The sequence below is a fragment of the Sorex araneus genome, chromosome 4 (genome assembly GCF_027595985.1).
Source record: "Sorex araneus isolate mSorAra2 chromosome 4, mSorAra2.pri, whole genome shotgun sequence".
Lineage (NCBI taxonomy): Eukaryota > Metazoa > Chordata > Mammalia > Eulipotyphla > Soricidae > Sorex > Sorex araneus.
The window spans coordinates 32,454,881-32,479,469 of record NC_073305.1 but is presented as its reverse complement, the minus strand read 5'-3'; the positions used below and the strand labels follow the sequence as shown (position 1 = coordinate 32,479,469).

General features: G+C 42.1%; 1 protein-coding gene across 2 annotated transcripts in view; it reads left to right on the top strand.

Moving 5' to 3' along the window:
- The window catches only part of UBP1 (upstream binding protein 1), a 68,802-nt gene that overhangs the window by 26,345 nt on the left and 17,868 nt on the right, over positions 1 to 24,589 (top strand). The window contains exons 4-9 of one of the 2 annotated variants that reach the window (XM_055134099.1): positions 8,688 to 8,764; positions 17,680 to 17,785; positions 18,302 to 18,408; positions 20,930 to 21,082; positions 21,179 to 21,289; positions 21,743 to 21,850. In XM_055134099.1, the coding sequence (XP_054990074.1) occupies positions 8,688 to 8,764; positions 17,680 to 17,785; positions 18,302 to 18,408; positions 20,930 to 21,082; positions 21,179 to 21,289; positions 21,743 to 21,850 (662 nt within the window). The remainder of the gene's footprint in view (positions 1 to 8,687; positions 8,765 to 17,679; positions 17,786 to 18,301; positions 18,409 to 20,929; positions 21,083 to 21,178; positions 21,290 to 21,742; positions 21,851 to 24,589) is intronic. The other variant, XM_004603857.2, reaches the window with a different exon arrangement.

The window sequence follows — 24,589 nt, the reverse complement described above, 5'->3', positions numbered from 1 at the left end:
GTGGCATTGCTCATGGGAACTGTATGTGGTGCTGGGCAATCAAACTGAAATTGGCTACATACATTACCTCTTGGACACTTTCTCCAGTCCAAAGTTTTTTTAACCAAAACAATAATTATGTGTGTTTATGTGTGTGTATTATTCAGAACACAACAAATATGGAAAAGGGAATATTGTAAAAAGTATTTTTTCACCCTGTCTCTGTTACTCATTAGTTTTTTTAATGCTACTCATTTCAGGTAACCATTGAATTAGAACCATATTTAAACACCCAAAGAGACTCTAGTCATGTTTTGGGGAGTCAGGTGGGGTTGGCAGGGAAGTGACATTTGGGCCACACTTCTGTGGTACTCAGGGGACTGTAGGTGGTGCTGGAGATTGAATGCTGTTCAGATTGACTGTGTGCACGGCAAGTGCCTTACCCCTCTACTGCCTCTCTGTTCCCTCTAACCATCTTTTATGTTAGTACTTGTGTAGTAAAATAATGTACACCTACTGTTTCATTGATTTTTACTTCATTAAACTTACTGTTCGTGTGGTCAGTTTATTGCATGCATTAGTTGTGATTAATGCAATAATCTTGTCACTAAGGGAAGAAGTTTAAGAGAACTTCCATCTCTAATGCCTGGTAGGAGCTTTTATATATCATGGACAGTGGAATACACTGCCTAGGCTGCATGCAATTTCTCAAAAAGTTACTTTTGTGGGGTCTGGGGTGCTGTCCAAGCACCAATCTCGGGTGATTCTTGCTGGTGGTTATTTGCAGGCCTAAGGCTACAATATTGCAATAAAGGGACTCTGTGGGGGTGGGGACCACCAGGGCCATGCCTGCAGATGGAATCAGGATCAAGTGCATGCAGAGTCTGTGTCTATTCCCTGTGCTGTCTTCTAGCCTCTCGTTTGTTTTGGTTGGTTTTTTCGGTTGCTGTTTCTTTGCCTGTTTCAGCTAGGGTTGGGAATGTGACTCGGTGGTAGGAGACTTGCCCTGTATGTGGGAGACCCTCAGTTCTATCCTGTTACTGTAAAAATAAAAATAATGACATTTACTGTTTAAGTTTGGTGACCTGTGATGTAAATGTGTCTGTTCTAAGCAGAACAGGTATGAAAGTAGAGGGCAGCAGTGGTTATCAGCCCTCTCTGAGCAAGGCTGTGGATTCTGTTGGTATTACTCGGTTGTCTTCCTAAGTTCCCTGCATTTGATAACCTCCACCTAAATAATATGAGAGTTAAATTTAGGTAATACATTTTACAATTGTAATGTGTAGTACATTTATAATCAGTACATAAAGAATGGTATATGAACCTTGGTTGCTTTACTATTATTTATAACTAAGCAGCTTTCATCATTTCTGATTATACTGGAATACCAGGAGCGTAGAACAAACAGCTAAGTGAGTAATTTTTGCAAATGGTTAGAATGTAGCCTTGGACTAGATACTGTGTTATAATATTACAATTGGTCTATGTGGGTGTGTGTGGATGTGTGTGGGGGGGGTGGTTGTTAGAAAAATTAGCCCTGTCCCATTCAGTTTTGAAATAGCTTATTTGAAATACTTAGTAACTGGTAAGCAGAATCACAGTTCTCCAAAGATGTCCATGTTTTTATCCCCAGAACCTGTGACTATTTTACCCAGCATAGCAGAATGACATTTTGCAGATGCAGTTCAACTAAGGATGTTGAGGCGGAGAGTTGGTCCTGAATTATTCAGGTCTCAGTGAATCACAAGGTCTCCAAGAGTAGGCAGGAGAATCAGGATCCAGAGGGGCTCAGTGTCCTGGGTCTGTTCTTGCAGAGGTTGGCTTGCTCTGGCTGTGATTCTTGAGAGCTGCTGGAGGGAAGAGCATGCAGTGCTGAGGCGTGAACTCAGGGTTTTGTACATGCTTGGCCTGTTCTTTACCACTCGAATTATCACCTTAAGCATTATAAGGGAAATATGATGATTGCTACATCAGCTGACTTTGAAGACAGAAAGGAGCCACAAACCACAGGATATAGTCTGCACTAAGAAGTTGAAAGTAGGCGAGGAAATAGATTGTTCTCTAGGGCCTCTTTCTAACAGCTTGATTCTAGAGCCCAGTTGAGAATTTTCAGATTTCTGAACTTTAAAAACTAATATTTAATTTGTACAGTTTGGTTCCATACTAAATTTAAAATTTTTGTGACAGCAGTTGGAAATGGACATACGGTGCTGTCAGGTAAACCACTGTTCTTGCATGTAACTGACCTAGGTTCAGTCCCTGGCACTGCATATCGTACCTCGAGCCCTGCAGAAGTGATTTCTGAACACAGCCAGGAGTCAACCCTGAGCACCTCCAGGACATTGGTTTTGGGGGCCCAAAAACCAAATACACAAAGATAACAAAATGCATAAATAAGCCAAGACAAATTGTGAACCAGATAGGTCATCTGCAGAGTAGTGCAGAATGAGTGTTGGCTGTAGTTGCGTGTATCAGAGCTGTTAACACTATGATATACCTGTGACACACCACCTGGCTTTTCTCTGCAAGGCCCTGTCAAAGCTGGATCTTGAAATGAGCACTGAGAAATCCTGGTCCCTCTTAATATGTCCAACACTTCAACTTAAAAAAAATTTTTTTTTAATAAAGAACTGTGATTTACAAAGTTATTGATAGTTGGGTTTCAGACATGTACTATCTCAACACCAGTCCCACCATCTGTATTCCAAAATTCCCTCTCCAGTCCCATCCCACCCTCTGTCAGCTTGGCAGGCACATTACAAAATTTCAGTGATTGTAGCTTAGATCTCATGTTTTCAGTGTTGTTGAGTCTGTGTTTGGATATATGGCTATACCAGTCACCCATATCACCAGTATAACTGAAACCCTCTTGTCTGTTGACCCATTACTTCCCATTCTCTTCTTCCTCTCTTGAGTTCTTTCCTTCTCTGTCCTTCTTCTGACATTGGGGTCAAGGGTGATCTAGGCACCCCCTTTTACTCCAGTACTCCAATACATATTCCAATATTCTATATGCCATCATCTATATACAGAATACCACCAATATGTGGTATTCTGTATATAGGTTGGAGTGGTAGGAGAGGTGTGTTTGTGGAAACCAACTGAGCTTTATTGAGCATAGTTTCCTTCTTAGGTTCCTTCTAGGAACATTGAGATTTCTTCCTGTGGTACTTTTCCTAAATCCTGGGGGTGTTGAGTCTCTAGGATCTCAAGGTAATCCTGGTGGCAGGTCCCCCACCCCACCCCCTCAACCCCCGCCCACCTGGCAGCAGAGGCAGAAGGGTCTCCAGGATCCAGTGCACTGCAACCCCTGGTGGTTGTTTGTATTCCTCTTTACCCCAGAGAGGGGAATAAAGGGGGCCTTGGCACTTTTTTCTTTCGTAACACTTACTCCTTAAAGGATTATGCCTTTAGCTTCATGTAATAACTACACCCATATTTCAGGAAACTGGAAAAGTTGCCTCTAACTTTCAGTATCTTTTCCTCCTAAGTCTAATTGTTAGTCCACTTGATCATCAATTTAGATAGCCAGTAGGTTTGTCGGGCTTCATGTGTTCATTTGAATTATTGGTCCCCCTTCACCTTCCTCACTCCTCTTACCCCGGTCCCTTATCCAGGAAATTCCATACCAGGAAATTCATTGGTTGAAATTCTGGAGAAATCTGCAAGTAATCCTCTTCTTCCTCTTGTACTTTGTATCTACTTTAAGAGAAAGTATTTGAGCCCTACCTCCATTCTATCTCCAGTGAGTAGCTGTTTCCCTTTAGCCTTGACCATTCAAATGGATTTATGCTGAGCAGATAGATGAAAAGTAAGTTTACAATTTGATTGGCAGTTCTCAGAGGGTGGTTGAAATCTTTTTTTTTTTAATGCAGGAATATTGCTGTTTATTCAGCCACTGATTAAGCTGAGTGAAGCAAGCATGAACTCCACCTTACTTTTTATCTAATATCTGTGAGATAGTCCATTACAAAGCTGTTCATGTCATACAATGATCCAACACCTATCCCTCCACCATTGTACATTTCTCACCACCATTTCCCCCTCACCCCCAGCACCCCACTTCCCACCCCCAGCTGCCTCTATGGCAGGCACTTTTTTCGTTCTCTCTCTTTCCTTTTCCTTTTGTGTATTATGGTTTCCAGTACAGGTACTAAGAGGTCATCATGTTTGCTCAGGGCATTCAATGTTTTTATTGGGAAGGCAAGGCTGGAGAAGCTTTTTAATTGCGTAGCAGCTTTGGGATGTGGATGTGACTGCTGAGGCTTCAAGGAAGTACAGGGAGGTGGGCGGAGGTAGCCCCACCTGACCCTGAGGAAGCTTGGAGATTTCAGTCACAAAACCCACACCCAAATTTTCAGCAGATTATATCTCGGTGAGGTTCATCCTGAGATGGTGGAGTCTGGTTGGGGGCATGGCAGAACTTTTGGATTGTGAAAGCAAGCGGCTGCCAGGGGCTCTGCTTGAGTAGGTACCAGGCTGACCCTCTCCCCTTCATTTTACCCCAGTCTGTTCAGTCTTGTGTGGATCTAAGATTAACTGCAGCTTTTGGTCTCTTCCAAGATTTATTTAAAGGTCTCTGCAGCAAGGCCAATAGAAGAGTTTACATGGTGGCACTAGAGTTGGTTTGTGGGGGTGACTGCCAATGCTTCCAGGGGTATAGGGAAGTGGGGGAGGTAGGCTATCCTGACCCTGAGAAAGCCTGGTGATTTCAGTCACAAAACTTGCACACCCAAATTTTCAGCAGATTGTATTTCAGTGAGGTGAGGTGTGTCCTGAGACAGTGGAGTCCATCCAGGGGCATAGTGGTGATTTTGGGTTGTGGAAACACTGGACTGCCAGGGGCTCTGCTTGGGCGGATACCAGGCTGACCTGCACCCCCCACCCTCCCCAATTTACCCAGGTCTGTTCAGCCTTGTGTGGGTCTGAGATTAACTATGGCTTTTGATCTCTTTTGATATTTATTTGTTGGTCTCTGAAGCAAAACTGATAATGAACTGTATACCTGAGCCAGAGGTGGTTTATGGGCATGACTCCCACTTACCTAACTTTCAGTCATTTATTTTCTTGGAAACTTGGTTCTGAGTTGTTGGGGTCTGATCAGAGGCCCAGAGACAATTTTGGGGTGTCAGGAAGCCTGAAGGTACCATCAGACTGCTGGTGGTACCACACCCTGAATGTCTTTTTTTTTTTTTTTGCTTTTTGGGTCACACCCAGCGATGCTCAGGGGTTACTCCTGGCTTTGCACTCAGGAATTACTCCTGGCGGTACTTGGGGGACCATATGGGATGCCGGGGATCGAACCCGGGTTGGCCGAGTGCAAGGCAAATGCCCTACCCGCTGTGCTATCCCTCTGGCCCCCTGAATGTCTTATTTTTGAGAAATTAAAGCCTTTCCTTGTTTTGACATGCTCATGGAGTTTTCTCTCTTTTTTTTCCCTTTGTAGCTTGTTGGCTATTTGTTATTATTTAGCATTGATAGCAGTTGATAAGCTTGTAGGATTTTGCATTAGATTGATTAACCATTTGTGTATAGTGTGAGTTGTCAATATTCTTCCTCTTGCACTTTTTTTTCCACTTCTGATTTATCAAAAATTCTTAACTTAGAGAATCTCCTCACTGAGACTCCATAATCTGGGAGCTTTCATGCCCTCTATTTCGCCTTCCTTTTCCTTCTCTTAAAAGAAAAAGAAAAATCTTTTCAGAATTTGGCCAAAGTAAACAAGCAGCAAACAAAACCTTTTTTTTTTTATTATTGTTAAATTTTATTTGGGGTTAGGGTTTGAGGCACACCGAGCAGTGCTCAGGTCTTACTCCTGGCTCTGTACTCAGACTAGGGGACCATTCAGGGTGTCAAGGATTGAACCCACGTTGCTCGCGTGCAAGGGAAAAAATGCCTTACCCTCTAATACAACTCTGCCCCCTTGTTTTTAGCAACAAAAAAAGTTAAGTCAAAGGACATAAAATTCAACTCTTAACAGAATTGCTTTTCAGAAAAGACTTTATGCCAGTCACTATTTCTGAACATTAAATGTCTTATCATTTTTTTACATCCTTGTATTTAATTTACTTTTTTTTCTTTGTTAGTTTTTGATTTTGGGCCACACCCAGTAGTACTCAGGGCCTATGCTCTGGGGACCATATGGGATGCCTGGGATCAAACGAAGGTCAACCATGTGCAAGGCAAACGCCCTACCTGCTGTATTATTGTTCTGAAGCAAGTTTTTTTTTTTTTTTTTTTTTTTTTTTGCAGGGTACGGGGGTGGGGGCTGGGTCTCTCAAGCCTGTTCAGGAAGTCAGGGCCTTTCCTGGCTATTCTCAGCCAGTTGGGCCACAGTTCCCTAAGAGGACCTGCTTAGGCCCTATTCTGTAAGGGTTTACCTGAGCCCACTCTAATGGTGCTTGGGGGGGCCTCCAGGGCAGCAAATCATTTCCAGCTTTGTAATGATTAGGTGGCATTTTGATCTTTATTGTTGTCTGACTCTGTAATCTTGAGCTCTTTGTGTATTTTCACTGTGAACCCCCATGGGAGTGTGGACAGAAACTGGTAGTTAATTATAAAGATCCTCAAATTTACCTGGTAGTAAGAGTGCTCTTTAGTTCCTGCTGGTTTTCTAAATACTACACTAGCATTTTATTAACAGCTAGAAATCATTTTTTGTAGGTTTGGAGTAAGGGTTCTTATCGCGGTAGAATTCTGTAACCTGATTTTTGGTGAAATTGTTGTTCACTTTTATCATAAAATAATTGTATTAAGCAAAATTTTGATTTCTACAGAAAAGTCAAGTATGATCAGTTTTATTAAGTCATACCTGCTTATTATTTAGAGACATGGCATGAGCTTCTCCTGGCTGCTTGGGTGCGAGATGGGAACGAGAGCACCCTTCAGCATAGGGTGTACATACACTCTTACCTTTACACAGACAGGGACTGTTTAGACACACCAGTGACCCTATAGTGTACCTCTTTGGGCTATAGAATGTGGGTGGGAACCAGAGTACCTGTCAGACACACACATACTCAGAACATACAAGCAATCATGCTGGCCTGGAATCAGTTCCGGGACCGCCCCGCCCCTCCCCCAACCGTATAATGAAATGCAGTACACCAAATTGTACTTTTTTTTTTTTTAAGAATTTTATTTTATTGAATCACCATGTGGAAAATTACAATGATTTCAGGCTTAAGTCTCAGTTATACAATGCTGAAACAACCATCCCTTCACCAGTGCCCATATTCCACCACCAAAACAAAAAACAGTACACCTCCCATCCTGTCCCCCCCCCCCCCCGCCTTGTAACTAATAAATTTCACCTTACTTTCTATTTACTTTGGTTACATTCAATATTTCAACACAAACCTCACTATTATTGTTAGGAGTACTCCACTAGAGTCAGACCTGTTGTGAAGAGATATGAGGTTGCACGGTTTTGGATTTCTGTACTTTAGCAACTAAGTCCAGGGAGATTTCTTCCAGATATTGGATCATTGCAAGCTTGTAAACCCCATCTGTAGTCGTCATAATATGGCGGTCACCACGCCCTTCACTCCCGGCAAGGAAGAGGCGAGAGAGAGAAATACCTTTCCCCTCCTGGGCGGGCATGGGCCCACGGCATAGTTCTCAGTCTGGAGACATTCTGCGCGGAGCTGCCCATGCCAAAAAATTTAGCTGGCATCTGGAGTCACGCTCGTGTAGCTGCGGAGAGGCCGCACACATGTGCGGCCCCGGGATCACATCTTGGCGGCAGGCCTAATTGTACTTTATTAGTGTTTAGCAGTAGCTTATATTTTGAATCACATAGATTGGTTATGTCTCCTAGTAGTTTTCTTTTTTTTTTTTTAGGGGACATTAAATGAGTAATAAGAAAATGTAAGTTGTGTTCATCAGACACAGGGAGACTTCAGGATTAAAATTTAACACTCACTCATAAGCCTGTATACAAATATTTATAGGATCCTTATTTAAAATAATCCCCAAATGAAAACAACTCAAGTGTCCACTAAGTAATGGGTGGGCTAGGCAAATTGTGGTATGTTATTGCAGTGGAATAATATTTGGCAATAAAAAGGAATGGAGTATTGATAAATGCTGAGACAGGGATAAATCCTAAAAACTGCAGCAATGGCAGCTACTCAGAAAAGTCCACTTGTGGGGCTGGAACAATAGCATAGTTGGTGGGGCGTTTGCCCAACCCAGATTCGATTCCCAGCATCCCATATGGTTCCCTGAGCAGTGCCATAGTAATTCCTGAGTGCAGAGCCAGGAGTAACCCCTGATCATCACTGGGTGTGACCCAAAAAGAAAAAAAAAGTACACTTGTTATATCAGTCTATTCTACAATGATTAGTCTTGAATGTGTCCTTCCTGGTTTGATCTCTGGTACCACATATGGCTCTCTGACCCCCACCTGGAGTGATCCCTGAGTGCACAACTGGTAGTAACCCCTGAGCACTCCTGGGTGTGGCACAAACAAAAGATAATGAGTTTGTGAATATAACATTTTAGTGTGAGAAAGTAAAGGAAATAAATAGACAAAGCTGTTTCCTTTAGTTTTAAAAAAAGGTAGAATGATTACAGGGAAAAAGAAATCTGAATGAGCTTCTCTAGCAAGTTAACATTGGCAACGTATGTTCTAGAGACGGTTGAATTTTTGTGTTAAACAGTGATGTTTCTATGGATTGTTTTTGATACACAACTTTTAAAAACAGGTCAGTCTTATGAAATTCGGATGCTGGATAATCGAAAAATGGGAGACATGCCGGAGATCACTGGGAAGTTGGTAAAGGTAAGGACAAACCTTTTAAATGCTTTCTTCCACCCAATTTTAATTTCTCCCAGTTAACTTATTTTTATTTCCTTCCTATTCTCCCTTCCCATTGTTGTTGATTTTATTGTTGCCACGAGTCACACACAAATCAGCCTTGGGGCTTGCATCTTAGCCATGGTCACAGGGTTGGTGGCACTTCTTTAGTTGTACTCACACACAGGCTTGCCAGGATTTACACACTTCGTTGAAGTGCGTAACTTACAGTCACTGTGATGCTCACACATGTGCTTGCTTATCGTTTTGTTTTTGACCACACCTGACTACTGTGCTTAGGCTGATTCCTGACTTTGTGCTCAGGGATCACTCCTGGTGTGACTCAGGGGACCATATGTGGTGCTGGGGATCAAACTTAGCAGAATATGAAGCAAACACCTTTCCCACTGTGCCATCTCACTGGCCCAGAAGTCACACATTTTGTCCTTTTTAGATGTGCTCTTTGTCTTTTTAGGTGTGGTATGTTTTGGAGGATCTCACAATATACCACACCTAAGTACCTTTTGGTGGTACTTACCCAGACCTGACTGGCTAAAATTGCTTGTACTCTAGGGACAGAGCTACCAGGCTCATGCTTAAACACTCGGGCTTTGCCCTTGCACGTGACCATACACCTGCAAGGCAGGTGCTCTCAGCACCTCCACTATTGCTGTAGGCTGGAATGAATTTCTGGTTTTGCTTTCTGACCTGAAGTTTATCTTATTTTACGTATTTTTATTATTATTATTTTTTTGCAATGCAAAGGGTTAAACCTAGGGTTTTACACATGCAAGGCAAAAGCCCTACTGCTGAACTACTTCCCTACCCCTCATTTACATTCTTAGCAGATATTGCAATCGTTGGAAAGAATTGCAGTTTTGCTGAAAGTTTTTTTTTTTATTCAAGAGTTTTAATTAAAAATTTATTTAATTTCACTCTAATGTTATATTTAAAATTCTAATTTCTGATCTATATTTACCCAAATCTAAAATGGGAATTATAGCAGTTACAAAGTAAACATGAAAATCCTTTGGAAACCAGTACACTAGAAAAATTTGTTGCTGCTCTGGGGAGGGAAAAAAATAGAACAAAAACTGTTTTTGGGGCTGGAGAGGTAACTCAATGGGTTGGAGTGCATGTTTTGCATACTGGAAGCCAGAAAGTGATCCCTGAGCACCACTGGATGTACCCTCCCCCGTCCCCCCAAAAAACTAACAACAACTTGAAAGTTAAAGATAACCTGACTAAAAATGTAAATGTTAATATGAAACTTGAAAGTCCTTTAATTTGGGCACAGGATGTAGGGTGCTTGCCTTGCACAACCTGCTTCAGTGCCTGGTACCACATTTGGTCCCAAGTCCCACCAGGAGTGATCTTTGAGTGCAGAATCAGGTGTTCTCAAAAAACAAACAAAAAGTCCTTTAACATCATCTCTCAAAGTCTAAAATTAGAAATCTTTCTTCTGTGTGCTAATATATGAAGAAAACAGTTATTCCAGTATAAGAAGAATAGCCACTGGCTGTCAGCCCAGTCCTTTTAGAGCGAGCTTCAGAACCACACCTGCCCCTCTAGTGTCATGCAGAGGTGGATCCTTTCAATTACACCTGTGCCATGCTTTATTAAAAGCTCCATAGCACTGTAGGGCAAGGTTTATGGAGAAGTTTAATTGGGAAAACACGAAACTTCACATGGCTGCCGTATGGTAGGTAGGCAGGCATAAGTTCTCTTCATCATCTCATCTTGACATAGAGGCATGCTAGCTAGCCGTTGTGTGAAGCTGCAGTTCCGTTTTTAAGTTCCTCCCCTCTGTGGATATTCTGTGTTAATGGGTGATCATGGGGGTGGATTCTAAGGTGGACTAATTTTGTCTCTGAGAAAGTCAGTTGCATAGCACCTTACATCCTGAGTAGGATGGATAGTTTTAGCACCTCTCTCTCTCCTGGGACAGGAAGCCTATTGGGGAAGTGGGTCTGGTCCCCTCTGGATCAGGTCTCAACATGAGCGTCCAGTTTGCTCCGTCTGCTTCTGGGGTCTCCCGGTATCCTTGAGCAGGAGAGAATTGACTGACTGATCTACTTTCTGCCACTCTAGAGGGGGAATTAGGTGATCTTACTGTTCTTCCTTTTGGCCATCTAACCTGTAGTAAGCACACACTCACAGTCCTCATTTCCCAGTGTCTAAGAAGCTTAGAAATGTTAAAGATTCTCCTGGCAAGCCCGTGTTCCAGATGGTTTGTTGTTAGACACGATGCATGGTGCTATTGGCTCACTTTTGGACACATCGATTAATTTTGCCACACCTGGTTAAAATTCAACCTCATCTTTCATCTGTATGTATAAATTTAAGAGAAGATGTAGTTGAACTCAGTAAAATTTACTTTTGATGACTTTTTAAACTTTCATTTCAAAACAGTGTAAAAAAGTTGAAAATTAAGTTGTTTTTTTTTTAATTGAATCACCGTGAGAACAGTTACAAAGCCTTCCAGTCTAAGTCTAGGTAATACAATGATCAAACACCCATCCCCTCACTAGTGCACATCCTTCTCCACCAAGAATCCCAGTATAGGGGCCGGAGCGATAGCACAGCAGGTAGGGCGTTTGCCTTGCACGCGGCTGACCCGGGTTCAATCCCCGGCATCCCATATGGTCCCCTGAGCACTGCCAGGAGTAATTCCTGAGTGCAGAACCAGGAGTAACCCCTGAGCATCGCTGGGTGTGACCCAAAAAGCAAAAAAAAAAAAAGAATCCCAGTATACCCGCCATCCATCCCCCCTGCCTATGTGGCAGATGATTTCCACCTTACTCTCTCTCTGCTTTGATCACATTCAGTATTTTGACAAAAGATCCACCATTATTATTCGGAATTTTCCCCAACATTCAGAACTGCTGAAAAGGCATCATTAGATAATTTGTTTTTTATTGCTGATATGAAGAGCATTTTGGATTTCTGATATTTTAGTAATGAGTCTGGAGGGATTTCTGCCAAAAGCTGCTGGGTTTCGAGATTGTTTTGTGTGCCTCTGGGATCGTGGCTGTTCAGGAGCCATTCGAGGGTGGCAATTCAGGGCCTCGTTGGGGCGGGGAGAGGGGCCGGTTCCACCCCCCATCCCGTGGGGCCCCGTGTGTCACGTCACTGCTGTCTCATACCTGGCTGTCCAGTAGGCTCTGAAAAGGTGGCAGCCATCGAGCCGCTGGGGAGAAAAGGCAGAAGGGACAAACACCTTTCCCCACCTGGGGTGGCACAGTGCTGTAATTTAGTAGTCAGTCCAGATGCATTTCTGCCAGAAGCTGCTGGGTTCCGAGATTAGTCTGTGTGCCTCTGGGATTATGGCCGTTCAGGAGCCAGGAGCCGTTCATGGGAGGCAACTCAGGGCCTCGTTGGGGCAGGGAGAGGGATCGGTTCTACCCCTCATCCCGCAAGGCCCCACGTGTCGCCGCTCTTTCTCTAGTTTTGGGCAGGGGCAGATGCTAGATCATTTTTTTTCCATTGCTCACTTTGTATATCAGGAAAGGTTGCGCGCTTCAGAGGCATACTCCTGTGGCCACATACCAGAGCCATGCTTGTAGAAGCTCATGGTCACCGGTATTTCATCTAGAGAATGCTGGGAGACTGTACCTGCTCCATCTGGGGGTCCCGGAGATATCGGCTCGGTATGGAGCCTGGATAATTCTCCCATGTTGTGGTGCCCGCCGGGTTTCTTCACTGCTGAGTGAAAATTGATTTTTAAACTTTACTTTTGATGATGATGACCTTTTAAACTTTTTTTTTAAATAGCACTAAAAGTTGAAAATTGGGGGCTGGAGTGATAGCACAGCGGGTAGGGCGTTTGCCTTGCATGCGGCCTACTCGGGTTTGATTCCCAGCATCCCGTATGGTCCCCCAGCACTGCCAGGAGTATTCCTGAGTGTAGAGCCAGGAGTAACCCCTGTGCATCGCTGGGTGTGACCCAAAAAGCAAAAAGAAAAAAAGAAAAAAAAAGTTGAAAATTGGTTTTAATGTGTGGCTTCTTCTAAAAATGGTATAGACTCCATTATAGGACCCATTATTGAGTTCCTTAAAACTGGATTCAAAACTTAGAATACTTTTATGGACAGCTGGGGGAGTCTTCCTAAACAGTGCTCAGGGGGTCCACCAGGACTACCTCACTTGATCCTTAGGGAGAACTTAGCAAACATACATAGGTTAAGAGAGAGAAGAATCATGAGTCATCATGTCTTGAAATCATGCTCATAATTACAAATACCTTTATAAAAAGAGTTCTCATGATCAGTTCTACCAACTTGAGGAATTTGGCAATTAGTTAAAATATCTCTTAGTTTAGCCTGCAAGATTAAGCAACGAAGTTGTTGCATGCATTGTTCTTTTTTAAGTTCACTTTCCTTGAGGTTTGATTGAATTTGCATTCAGTGAAAATAATTAATATATAAGGTTAATGCAAGTTAAGAAATGCAAGTTATTCATCTTGAGCTACTGAATAATTAATAGTTGAGAAACCATCCAGCAATCTGTGCAAAGTGGATGTTTTGCTGATCAGTGTGTCCTGCTTTTGCAAAATAATTTTGAAAGGGCTAATGTTCAAAAGACCTTAATCAGTTTCATCTTTCTCTTGCTAAATCAAAGGTCTGATTTGGTAGATGTATCAGAATATATCTAGTCTTATCCTGTAGGTTTAGTCTCAATTCAAATCTGCTGCCTGCTACTACCAAAGTCTATAGGAGAATTTTATACTTTGCTCAGATTAAAATATTAATACTGCTAAATGGTTCCCTTCATCAACTATGTTCAGGTTTTTGGTTTTTTGTTTGTTTGTTTGTTTTATTTTATTTTGTTTTTGCTTTTTGGGTCATACCCGGCGATGCACAGGGGTTACTCCTGCCTCTGCACTTAGGAATTACTCCTGGCAGTGCTTGGGGGACCATATGGGATGCTGGGAATCGAACCCGAGTTGACCGAGTGCAAGGCAAATGCCCTGCCCGTTGTGCTATCACTCCAGCTTGTTTTGGGTTTTTTTTTTTGAAGAGGAGAGGTAAGTTTGCTCCCAGCTCAGTGTGTAGAGTCACTCTGAATAGTGCTTGGGAAATCATGCAGCGCCAGTGATTGGACCTGGGCCTACTGCATGCAGGGTCTGTGCTTATCCTGTTGGGCCATCTCTTTGCCCTCTCAGCTTTGCTTTATTTTTTCCTCACATTATTTTTATTTATTTATTTTTTTTATTAAGTATTCATGAGATAGAATATTATGAACCTGTTCATCATTAGCTTTCAGTCATACAACGATCCAACACCGATTCTTCCACCTTTGTACATTTCCTACCACCAATGTTCCCTGTTTCCCTCCCACCATCCTCAAACAACACCCCTCCCTTCCTCCCACCAGCCTGCCTCTATGGCAGGCATTTTTCTTCTTTCTCTGTCTCCTTTTGTGCATTATGGTTTGCAGTACAGGTACTAAGAGGTCAGTGTGTTTGTTCAGGGTGCTCAGTATTTTTATTGGGATGATAAGGCTGAAGTAGCTTGGTATGTGAACGTGACTGCTGAGGCTTCCAAAAGTACAGGGAGGTTTGGGGAAGGGGGGAGGTAGCCCATCCTGACCCTGAGAAAGCCCGGAGATTTCAGTCACAAAACCCACATATCTAAATTTTCAGCAGATTATATCTTGGTGAGGTCTGTCCCGAGATGGTGGAGTCTGATCGGGGCCATGGTGGTGATCTTGTATTGTGGAGGCAAGTAGCTGCCAGGGACTCTGCTTGGGCAGGCACTGGGCTAATCCGCCCCACCTCTGATTTATCCCAGTCTGTTCAGCCTTGTGTGGGTCCAAGATTAACTGCGGCTTTTGATCTCTTTAGAGATTATTTATGGGTCTCTGCAGCATGACAGCAGAAGAACTTACATTGTGGTGCTGGAGTTGATTCGTGGGGGTGACTGTCAAAGCTTCCAGGGGTATAGAGAAGTGGGGAGGTAGCCCATCCCGACCCTGAGAAAGCCTGGAGATTTCAGTCACAAAACTTGCATGCCCAAATTTTCAGCAGATCATATTTCGGTGAGGTCTGTCCCCAGACAGTGGACAGAGGGGGCATGGTGGCAGTTTTGGATTGTGGAATCAAGTGGCTGCCAGGGGCTTTGCTTTGGTGGGCACTGATTTACCTGCCCCCTCTTGGATTTACCCTGGTCTTTTCAGCCTTGCATGGGCCCAGGATTAACTGTGGCTTTTGAGCTCTTTCGAGATTTATTTATGGGGCTCTCAAGCGTGGCCAATAAATGAGCTTGTATAGCTGAGCCAGAGGTGATTTGTGGGTGTGGCTCCTACATACCAAACTTTTGGCAATTTAATTTCACAGGAGATTTGGGTCTGACATAGAAAGATTGCACTCATCTGTGGATGTAACAGAATGAGAGATTAACACCCAAGAGTAGTAGAGATAAATACCAGGAGGTTAGCTCCACGGTTTGGAAGCTGGCCTTACATGCTGGGGGAGAGGGCAGCTCAGTTAGAGAAGGGAACACCAGGTAAAGAGTGTTCTGAGGACCTGCTCAGGATAGGAGATATGTGCTGAAAGTAGACTGTAGAACAAACATGATGGCCACTCAATATCTCTATTGCAGATCACAGCACCTAAAAGGAGAAAAAGAACAAAAGGGAATGCCAATTTAGGCCAGCTACTGGGAATACAGCCATTTCATTGCATCACAGTCTGAAAAAGTTACTTATAAATATGTTAGGAACACTTGCAAGCCACAGAGGCAGGGAGGGGGGGCGGCGAGGGAGGGCAGGAGGGGAAATAGGATGGGGATGGTGGGAGGGATACTGGGATTATTGGTGGTGGAGGGATGGGTACTCGATCATTGTGTGACTGGAACCAAGCACGAAAGTTTATAACTCTGTAATTGTACCTCACGGTGATCCACTAATTAAAAAAGAAAAAATAAAAACATTTACCAAAAAAAAAAAAATTGGGTCTGAGTAGTTGGGGTCTGGGCAGAGGCACAGTGGCAATTTTGGGGTTTCAGGAAGCCTGAAGGCACCATCAGGCTGCTGATGCATTCACCCTGTGGGTACAGGTACAAGTTAGAATTTGTCGATTAGAGTTGGAACTAGAGTGAATGAAATGTGTGTGTTATTTTGCTTATTTCAGATAATGTTATTTGTGGGTTAAATAGTTGAAAACGACTTTTGTATATTGGTTCCCTTTTTGAGGGGGTAGATATAAATTACCTTCTTTCCTTTGACTATCTTTTGAATTATTCAATATTATTTTATATTAACAGTTTTACCATTGTGACTAGGTTTCTCTGTCTCATGTGGCAGTCCTTTTTCACTACTTGGCAATTCTTTTTGCCCTGATAGTCTATAGAAATATAATTCTTTTGCTTTGTTTTGTTTTGATTTTTGGCCACACCTGGTGGTGCTCAAGTCTTACTCCTGACTGTGCTCAAGGTTCACTCCTAGCAGGATTGGGGGGACGCTTGGCGGGTGCTAGATAATGAACCCAGTGTGGTCATATGCAAAGCAAACAACCTATATGCTCCAGTCCCAGAAATAGAATTCTTGATCACTAACTTTAGTTTCAATCACTTACTTTATTTTTTTTAATTTTTTTTCAACTGCCTACAAGGCAAACGTTCTACCCACTGTATTATCACTCCAGCCCCAATAATATTGCTAAAAATAGCATGAGACCAAAAGTGGTTCATATTCAGATTGTTTACCCATCTCTCCTGCATAATAAACTGGATGTTTCCTTCCTCAGACTCTTTACCACTGAGGTAATATCAAACACGGAATATAAGCATGTATCCAGTAAGTCCAATCCATACTAGAAGGTTTGAAATTTTCTATAATTCTATCTGGAAATGTGGAGGATAATTGTACTGCCCATCCCACATTTTTTTTTTAAATTCTTTTATTGATTCACCATGTGGAAAGTTACAAAGCTTTCAGGTTAAAGTCTCAGTTATACAATGCTCAAACACCCATCCCTTCACCAGTGCACATATTCCACCACCAAGAATCACGATATACCTCCCCCTTCCCCCCACCTCCCCGTTCACCCACCCCGCATGTGTAACTGGTAAATCACTTACTTTAATTTAATTTAACTTTATTTTATTATTTTTTTTGGTTTTTGGGTCACACCCGGCGATGCACAGGGGTTACTCCTGGCTCTTCACTCAGGAATTACCCCTGGAGGCGCTCAGGGGACCATATGGGATGCTGGGATTAGAACCCGGGTCGGCCGCGTGCAAGGCAAACGCCCTACCTGCTGTGATATCGCTCCAGCCCCACTTACTTTAATTTTAACCTTAATTTTAAATTGTACTTCGAAATTTTTTAATAAAAAATAATGCCTATATAATGATTTTATTTGTGACTTTCATTTTTGTGTAAGTAGAATCCAAGAGTATCTAGATTATCTAAGAGCAAATTAATTCATTTGTAAAATATTTAATTTTAATGACAGTATTTGTTTTCAAAGGTTAACACATAAGGAGTGAAATGCAGGATGTAACTCAAGTGATATATCACCTCCTTTGAAGTTCCCCTTCCTGATCTCTCTCTCTCTATCTCTCTCTCTCTCTCTCTCTCTCTCACACACACACACACACACACACACAACACACACACACACACAGAGTCATGGCACCACATAACTCTCACCCTGCACATACCCTTACTGGTTTCATCATGGCACCACATGACATACCCACAATATCCCTCACACCTCATATATATATATATACTCTCTTAGGTACTTCATACACACTTTCTGGGTGATGTGCACACATATCCGTGAACCCCTTCATTGCTGCCAGATATGGGTCCAAGAACAAAAATGAACTCGATTAAAATGCTTTAATTTTATCTGAGAAAGCTAATTTCCTCTCCCCCCACTTATTTCCTAGAGCATCATAAGAGTTGTGTTCCATGACAGACGGCTACAGTACACAGAGCATCAGCAACTTGAAGGTTGGAAATGGAATCGCCCAGGAGACAGACTTCTTGATTTAGGTATAGTTGGGTGCAGACTATGAGGGGGAGGAGACCATTTACCTGTATTGACTAATATGGTGGCACCACACGTGGATGTATGGAACGGGTTTCAGTGTTAGTAGTTGCCTTGTGCTGTTTAGCTGTTAAAAATTGTTAATAGGGTTGGGATGTAGCTCTGTGATATATGGCATGTCTGGCATGCATTAGATGTAGGTCAATCCCTGGCATTTCTCCCCGCCCCCAGTGTCTTGTACTTCAAAAGCAGATTTTTGATTCTAAAAGAATCATGACTAAGATTTCCATTAGTTTGAAGCCATTTATTTCATTCTCAGTAGATACCACTTACCATATTAATATAGTGAAACAGAAACCAGGATGGGAGAAACTAGGATACTCATTAGGTGGATTTTGGATTAACCATGGAGAACACTGGAGGGAAAAGTTTAGCATGGAGATATTATGACTTTATTAGACATAGTATAAGCCTATAAACATAGTGGATGAATTTCTATACAACCTCTTTTTAAAATATAGATATCCCAATGTCTGTGGGAATAATTGACACCAGGACAAACCCAAGCCAGTTAAATGCAGTTGAATTTCTGTGGGACCCTGCAAAACGCACGTCTGCTTTCATTCAGGTTTGCATTTTTATATTTATCGAAGCATATTTACTTAGTGATTTAGGTGACCATGGATGAAATTGAATTCTGGACACTTGATCTAGTTTTCTTTAAATGCTTGTTGTTAAGTTGTCTTGTAATGCCTTTTGCCCCCTTTCATTCACTGTTAAATTGGAATCATTCTACTATATTTTCATTTATAGACTCATATGTAATTTGTTATGCAAAGTATTATTTAAATGTTCCTTTTCCAAAGATAGCAGCAACAATCAAAGTTTGCATCTTTTGTAAAATGCATTTCTGTTGAACAAAAGTGGTCTTTAAAGGATTGGGTTGAAAAACTCTACAGTTTCAAGATCCTCATATTCTTTTAAAGTTTTCTAATACTGAAATTTTCAAACTGCCACAAAAGTAAGTTGATGACAGTAATAATGAATCCTATTGTGTGCTATTTGTGGTGTGTTCAATATGCCAAAAACAGTAACAAGAAGTCTCGCCATGGAGACGTTACTGGTGCCCGCTCGAGCAAATTGATGAATAAAGGGAGGACAATGCTACAGTGCTATTGTATACTGATGACTTTGATAATTACTTCCTCCCTTTTGGTTATTGATGGGATTCTTTTAGCTTCCAGGCATTCTATTAGATGCATAATTTTTTATTTGAGGGGGTGGGAGTGAGAGGGGGTTTGGGTCACTTGATGGTGCTCAGAGGCTGTTCCTGGCTTTGTGCTCTGAAGTGACCCCTGGCAGTGCTCAGGGCACGATATGCAGTACAGAGATTGAACAGGGGTTGGCTACTTGCAGAGCGCATGCTTAACCTCTCTCTCCAGCTCTAAGAAATGAAAATTTTCCTTCTCTGGTTTTTGACCACACCCAACAGTGCTCAGGGCTTACTCATGGCTCTGAGTTCAGGGATTACACCTGGAGATGCTTGGGGTATTACATGTGGTGCCAGGGACCAAACCAGGTACGGCTGCTGGGGCTCTGGAATCATGTGATGCTGGGGATTGAACCAAGGCTGCATGCAGAGCAAGCATTATAACTGTTGTAATAATTCTCTAGCTCTAAGAAATAAGTTTTTGAATGATAAATATTGGGGTCAGATAGCTCAGAGGACTTCAACACCACTGGGAGTAACCCCTGAGCAGTGAGCCAGGAGTACGCTTGAAAACCACTGGGCATGACCCAAAACATTAAAAAAGAAAAGAAAAACCTACTAGACATATAAAAGCTAATAAATATTATTGTATATAAAGTCAGCTATCCCAATGTAAAATAAACCTAATATATTCACATTTATAGGTGGTAGAATTAGAGCTAGTATGTATTCAGTCTTTGTGTAGAAAAAAAAAACATTTAATTGCTGACCAGCCTAAGTAGACAGTGGTTTGTGTAAGATACATAGCACTGTAGCACTGTCGTCCCCGTTGTTCATCGGTTTGCTCAAGTGGACAGTAACATCTCTATTGTGATACTTGTCGCTACAGTTTTTGGCATATCAAATACGCCATGGGTAGCTTGCCAGGCTCTCCGTGCGGGTGGGATACGATACTCTCAGTAGCTTGCCAGGCTCTCCTTTAAGGACAGAGGAATTGAACCCAGGTTGGTTGCGTGCAAGGCAAACACACTACCCTACCCGCTGTGCTATTGCTCCAGTCCAAAACTGTATAGAAAAGCTTTAGAATTTTGCATTTCTCTGGTTTACCATGTATTAATCCATATCAGTTAATAATCACCATGGACGTAGTTCAGATTAGTTGAATAATATTTTTGGCAGGATAACTAGCTATGTAGGGAATAAAGGTTGTAAAAGCTGGTCTATATCTCAGACAGTGCACAGTCACAAAGGTCATTTGTTACTTGAGTCTTTAAGGAGAGGGAATGAGTAGCCATCAGAGATTCCTAAAGGCTTAAGATTCGCTGTGCAGTAATCTCAAGGTGTTATCAGGTTGAAACTAGGAGAGGGGACAGAAGTGGTATTAAATTGATAATGCCCTGATGGTCTTTGTGAACTTTGAAGGTTTGCAGAAGAATCTAGCAGAGTACAAGTGGGGTAAGTAGTGGGCTTTCTTCTGGAATTTGGAAACTCCTTAAGCCACGTTTCACAAGTTGCAATATGTAAGAACAGTTGACTATCTAGAGTTGAGTAATGGCAGCAGAAGGCAAACAGTGGAAGCTCTGGTGAGGTGAGGACTGCTCTGGAAGGAGCCGTCCTGGGTCTGAAAGGAGCATTGCATCTTGAGTGGGGATAGAATGTTGTAGCTTTGATATGAATCTTATAGCTATTTATTTAATTTCCATTGAAGGAGAGGCATTAGAATGGGGAATTCAGCTTATTTCCCTCTGAATGTTCGAAAGGTTCATTTGGATTTTTGTAGTAAAAATGAGAGTTCAGGTTAGGCATGGGAATAATATATAGGAGTTAGTTTCTAAAGGACCCTGAACTTAAAGTGGTGGGAGGACATCCAAGAGGGAATGAACCACATGGATAAAAGGAGCCATACTTTGAGACCATTTGCATTTGAATTATTTTCTAGGTACACTGCATCAGCACAGAATTTACTCCACGAAAGCATGGAGGTGAAAAGGGAGTGCCTTTTAGAATCCAAGTGGATACCTTTAAGCAGAATGACAATGGAGAATACACAGATCACCTACACTCAGCTAGCTGCCAAATCAAAGTTTTTAAGGTAAGAGGCAGAGAACTGGCTTTCAGTAATGAAGGCTTGCTCTTGCTTGTTAAATTGTGTACTCTAATGAATGAAGTAACCTTCTTTGTTTTAAAGCCTAAAGGTGCAGACAGGAAACAGAAAACTGACCGAGAGAAGATGGAGAAGAGAACTGCTCATGAAAAAGAAAAGTATCAGCCCTCCTATGAAACCACAATCCTCACAGAGGTAATGCGAGTTGCATCTTGGGTTCTGAGAGGCAGCAGAGGTCTGCTTGTTAGCACTGTCTCTAAGGAGGAGTTTGGCTACAACCGGGTTGGGGAAGATTGGGTAGCAAATTGAGTCTTCATTGTGAAATTTGTGGGTATATTAATTTGGTTTTTTAATTTGGGGGGTTTAATGGATTCGATTTCTGGGTGGGCTTTTGGATGAAGATGCTGAAATCCCAATCAGGTCTTAGAAACAGACCTTTAAAACTTTGACATTTGGCAGAAAATTAAGTCGGGGCCTAGACCATCTGAATCTTTTTTAAAATCACTGCTGGGGTTTTGCATTTTCTTTAACTTTGAATCTTGCTAGTCATACGTTTGTTTAATTGGACTGCAGAGGCATAAAATAGGGTATTAGATCTTTCTTTGTATAATGAAAAGACATTGATCCCAATCTTTGGTGTTTGTCCAGATGAGGCTTGAGCCTATAATTGAAGATGCAGTTGAACATGAGCAGAAAAAGTCCAGCAAGCGGACTTTGCCAGCAGACTACGGTGATTCTCTGGCAAAGCGAGGCAGTGTAAGGGACTTCTGCTTCTCTTTTCATTGTGCAAGAGACCTTGTGCAGTGTTAGATATAGGACCAACCTCCACCGAAAAGTAAAGCCAAATTTGGTTTTGATGTCCTTGTCTTGATTTAATTTGCCTTTGTTTATACTTCCTGCTTTCTGTTTATTCCTCACTGAGGAAAATTTCCTAAATCTAACACTTTCAAACCAAGCAAAAAACAATGTTGACCATAGTGGGTGGTTTTGGAGGGAAAAAACGACACCCAGAAATATGTGTTCCTTCTCTGCTCCTTCCCCCCCTTCCACCCTCCCTTGCCCTCGCACACACATACATAGCCACGCATACACAGAAGTACACACACACTCTCTCTTTCTTTCCCTCTCTCTCTCCCTCTCTCTCTCCTCCCCTCCCTACCCTCAAGAGCACGGAAGTTAATCGGAAATACTTTTAGTACAATGACTACATTTTGTGTAATTAACAAAAATTTTGTTTTCTCCTGTGTATGACAGATAAGAAAATGTCCTGGGTCTCTAATGAAATGGCAGCAGCAAGCTTGGCATTAACATGCATTACTCTGTGTCACATTTCCCTGCATGTATAAGAATGCGTATCTGTCTGTGCTTCTAAAAGCCTGTTTGGCAGCACTGGTAGAAATGTCTTTGACTATATTAGTGCTTCCCCATGGCCCACCTACGCTGTGACTGCATGCTGCAGCCTGAACAGTGCACTTTGCTGTCTTGCACTTGGGGCTCTTGGTTGAACATGAACTTTGTCAACTGGAGTATAGCAAGTCTTTGTTTTACATTATCCAAATCTATACACTACAACTCTTCCTCTAGTAGTCCACAAAGGAGTATCTTCTTGTCCCTCCCCTGCCCCGTGTATCCACAATCAATGTAAATACAGAGCATTTAAATAACTTTTCAAAGACTCAAAAAAGTCTTATGCTTTAATGTTACTCATTATTATTCATCACTGCAGTGTTTGTGTGATGGAGGTGCCAAAAATGGAATATTTGCTCTAACATATGTATCAGTAGACTTTGAAAGTCACATGCATTATTACAAATTCTCATTTTTGAATTAAAGCAGTGAGTGAAAATGTTTTAAGTATTTCTTTATGTAATAAAATTGAAAATGCACTGGTTTGAGTACCATGGGAACATACACGCTGTACTTCAACTGGGCTTTTAAAAAGTCTAATCAAAACTTGTTGGGAACTGGAAACCTCTTTACCAAAATACTCATTACTCCAATTTTATGTTTTTCTCTTTTTCTGATTTTCCAGCTGAAGATTCACAAATGGGTCTTAGTAAACTTTTGGAGGCAGACCCTGGTAACTCGAACTCTTAGTATGAGCTATTTAATTAAAATGAATGGTTTCTTGAAAATTCATAATTTTTAAAACCCAGTGATAGTTCAGAATTAGAGATGATGGAATTATTAGTAAATTATAAACGATTCTTAACTCAAGTCTAAAGTATGCAAAACGTCAGCAGTTCACTGGCCTGGGATTTCACATCTTCCTGGTGCTTATTATTTGCACCCACTCGACTACCTTTGGTTTAGTCAAGATTGATTTTTCTGGGGTGCTAGAGCCCCTCTTTGGAATTTGGTTTTTTTTAAAGCAAGGGATGGTATATGGCTTAGGCGATGGAACACAAGCTTTATGTTTGTGACCCGAGTGGACCCTGGACCCATGACCTTGCTGAGTGTGGTCCCAAATTTTAATAGAAAGAACATATTAATCCCATAAGAAAGTTTGAAGTACTACATCTATTTTTTTCAGGTGCCTACAAAGACAGGTACTTTCTTGAAGTTCTTGAAGTTACAGTTGGCTTTAATAGAAAGGGATATTCTAGGGGCCATAATGATGGATAGTACAACAAACGGGTAGGGCACTTCCCTTGCATATGGCCAACCCGGGTTCCATCCCTGGCATCCCATGTGGTCACCTGGCACCACGAGGAGTAATTCCTGAGTGCAGAGCCAGGAGTAACCTTTGAGAACTGTGCGCAGGGTATGGTCCTAAGGGGGGAGGGGAGTTTGAGGAGAGGGGCTGGGATATTCTAGCTTACCTCTGAACAGTGTAAAAAATATGACGTAAAAAGATTGTTTTGAAGGGTCTTGCTATTGATTCTTAGGAGATGCCTCAGAGGAAGACTCTCGGGGCAGGGGTGTGGGGGATGTTGCTTAGCAGTAGAGCACTTGCCTTGCGTGTATGAAGCCCTGAATTTGATCCCCAGCACCACAAAAAAGAAGCCTGTAGTATGTTCATTGGTCTTTGCCTCCAAGGTGTATTTATTGGTTCAGATCAGGGATGCCTATTTCCAGTCTTAGGAAGACTCATTATTTTTTAATCTCCCGAGGAAAGGACTTTGTAGCACGACTGTCCGAGTCCAGGCCAGGCAGTGTTAAGTGAGTTGCCTGGTGTCCTCAGGAATCGCAGGCTTTGTTCCATTACTTTCTTCAGAGACAGGGAAGAATTATGAGGTAGGAGAAATGTGAAAATATTCCTTGGTGTGTGCCTTTACCCTCCTGGGCTGAGACTGCAGAAGAAACCCGAAGAACATATGCAGGCACGTGTTTCACTCAGCTTGGCCATTTGAGACCTGGAGTCCAAGACTGGCCGAAAGTGCAGGCCAGTCCTCCAGCAGGACCAACTTTCATTGAGCGCTAGGAATACCAGTATTTCCCCATTCATGAGTTGAGCCTCACTGGGAAAATGTATATGCCAATTAGTTTATTAGC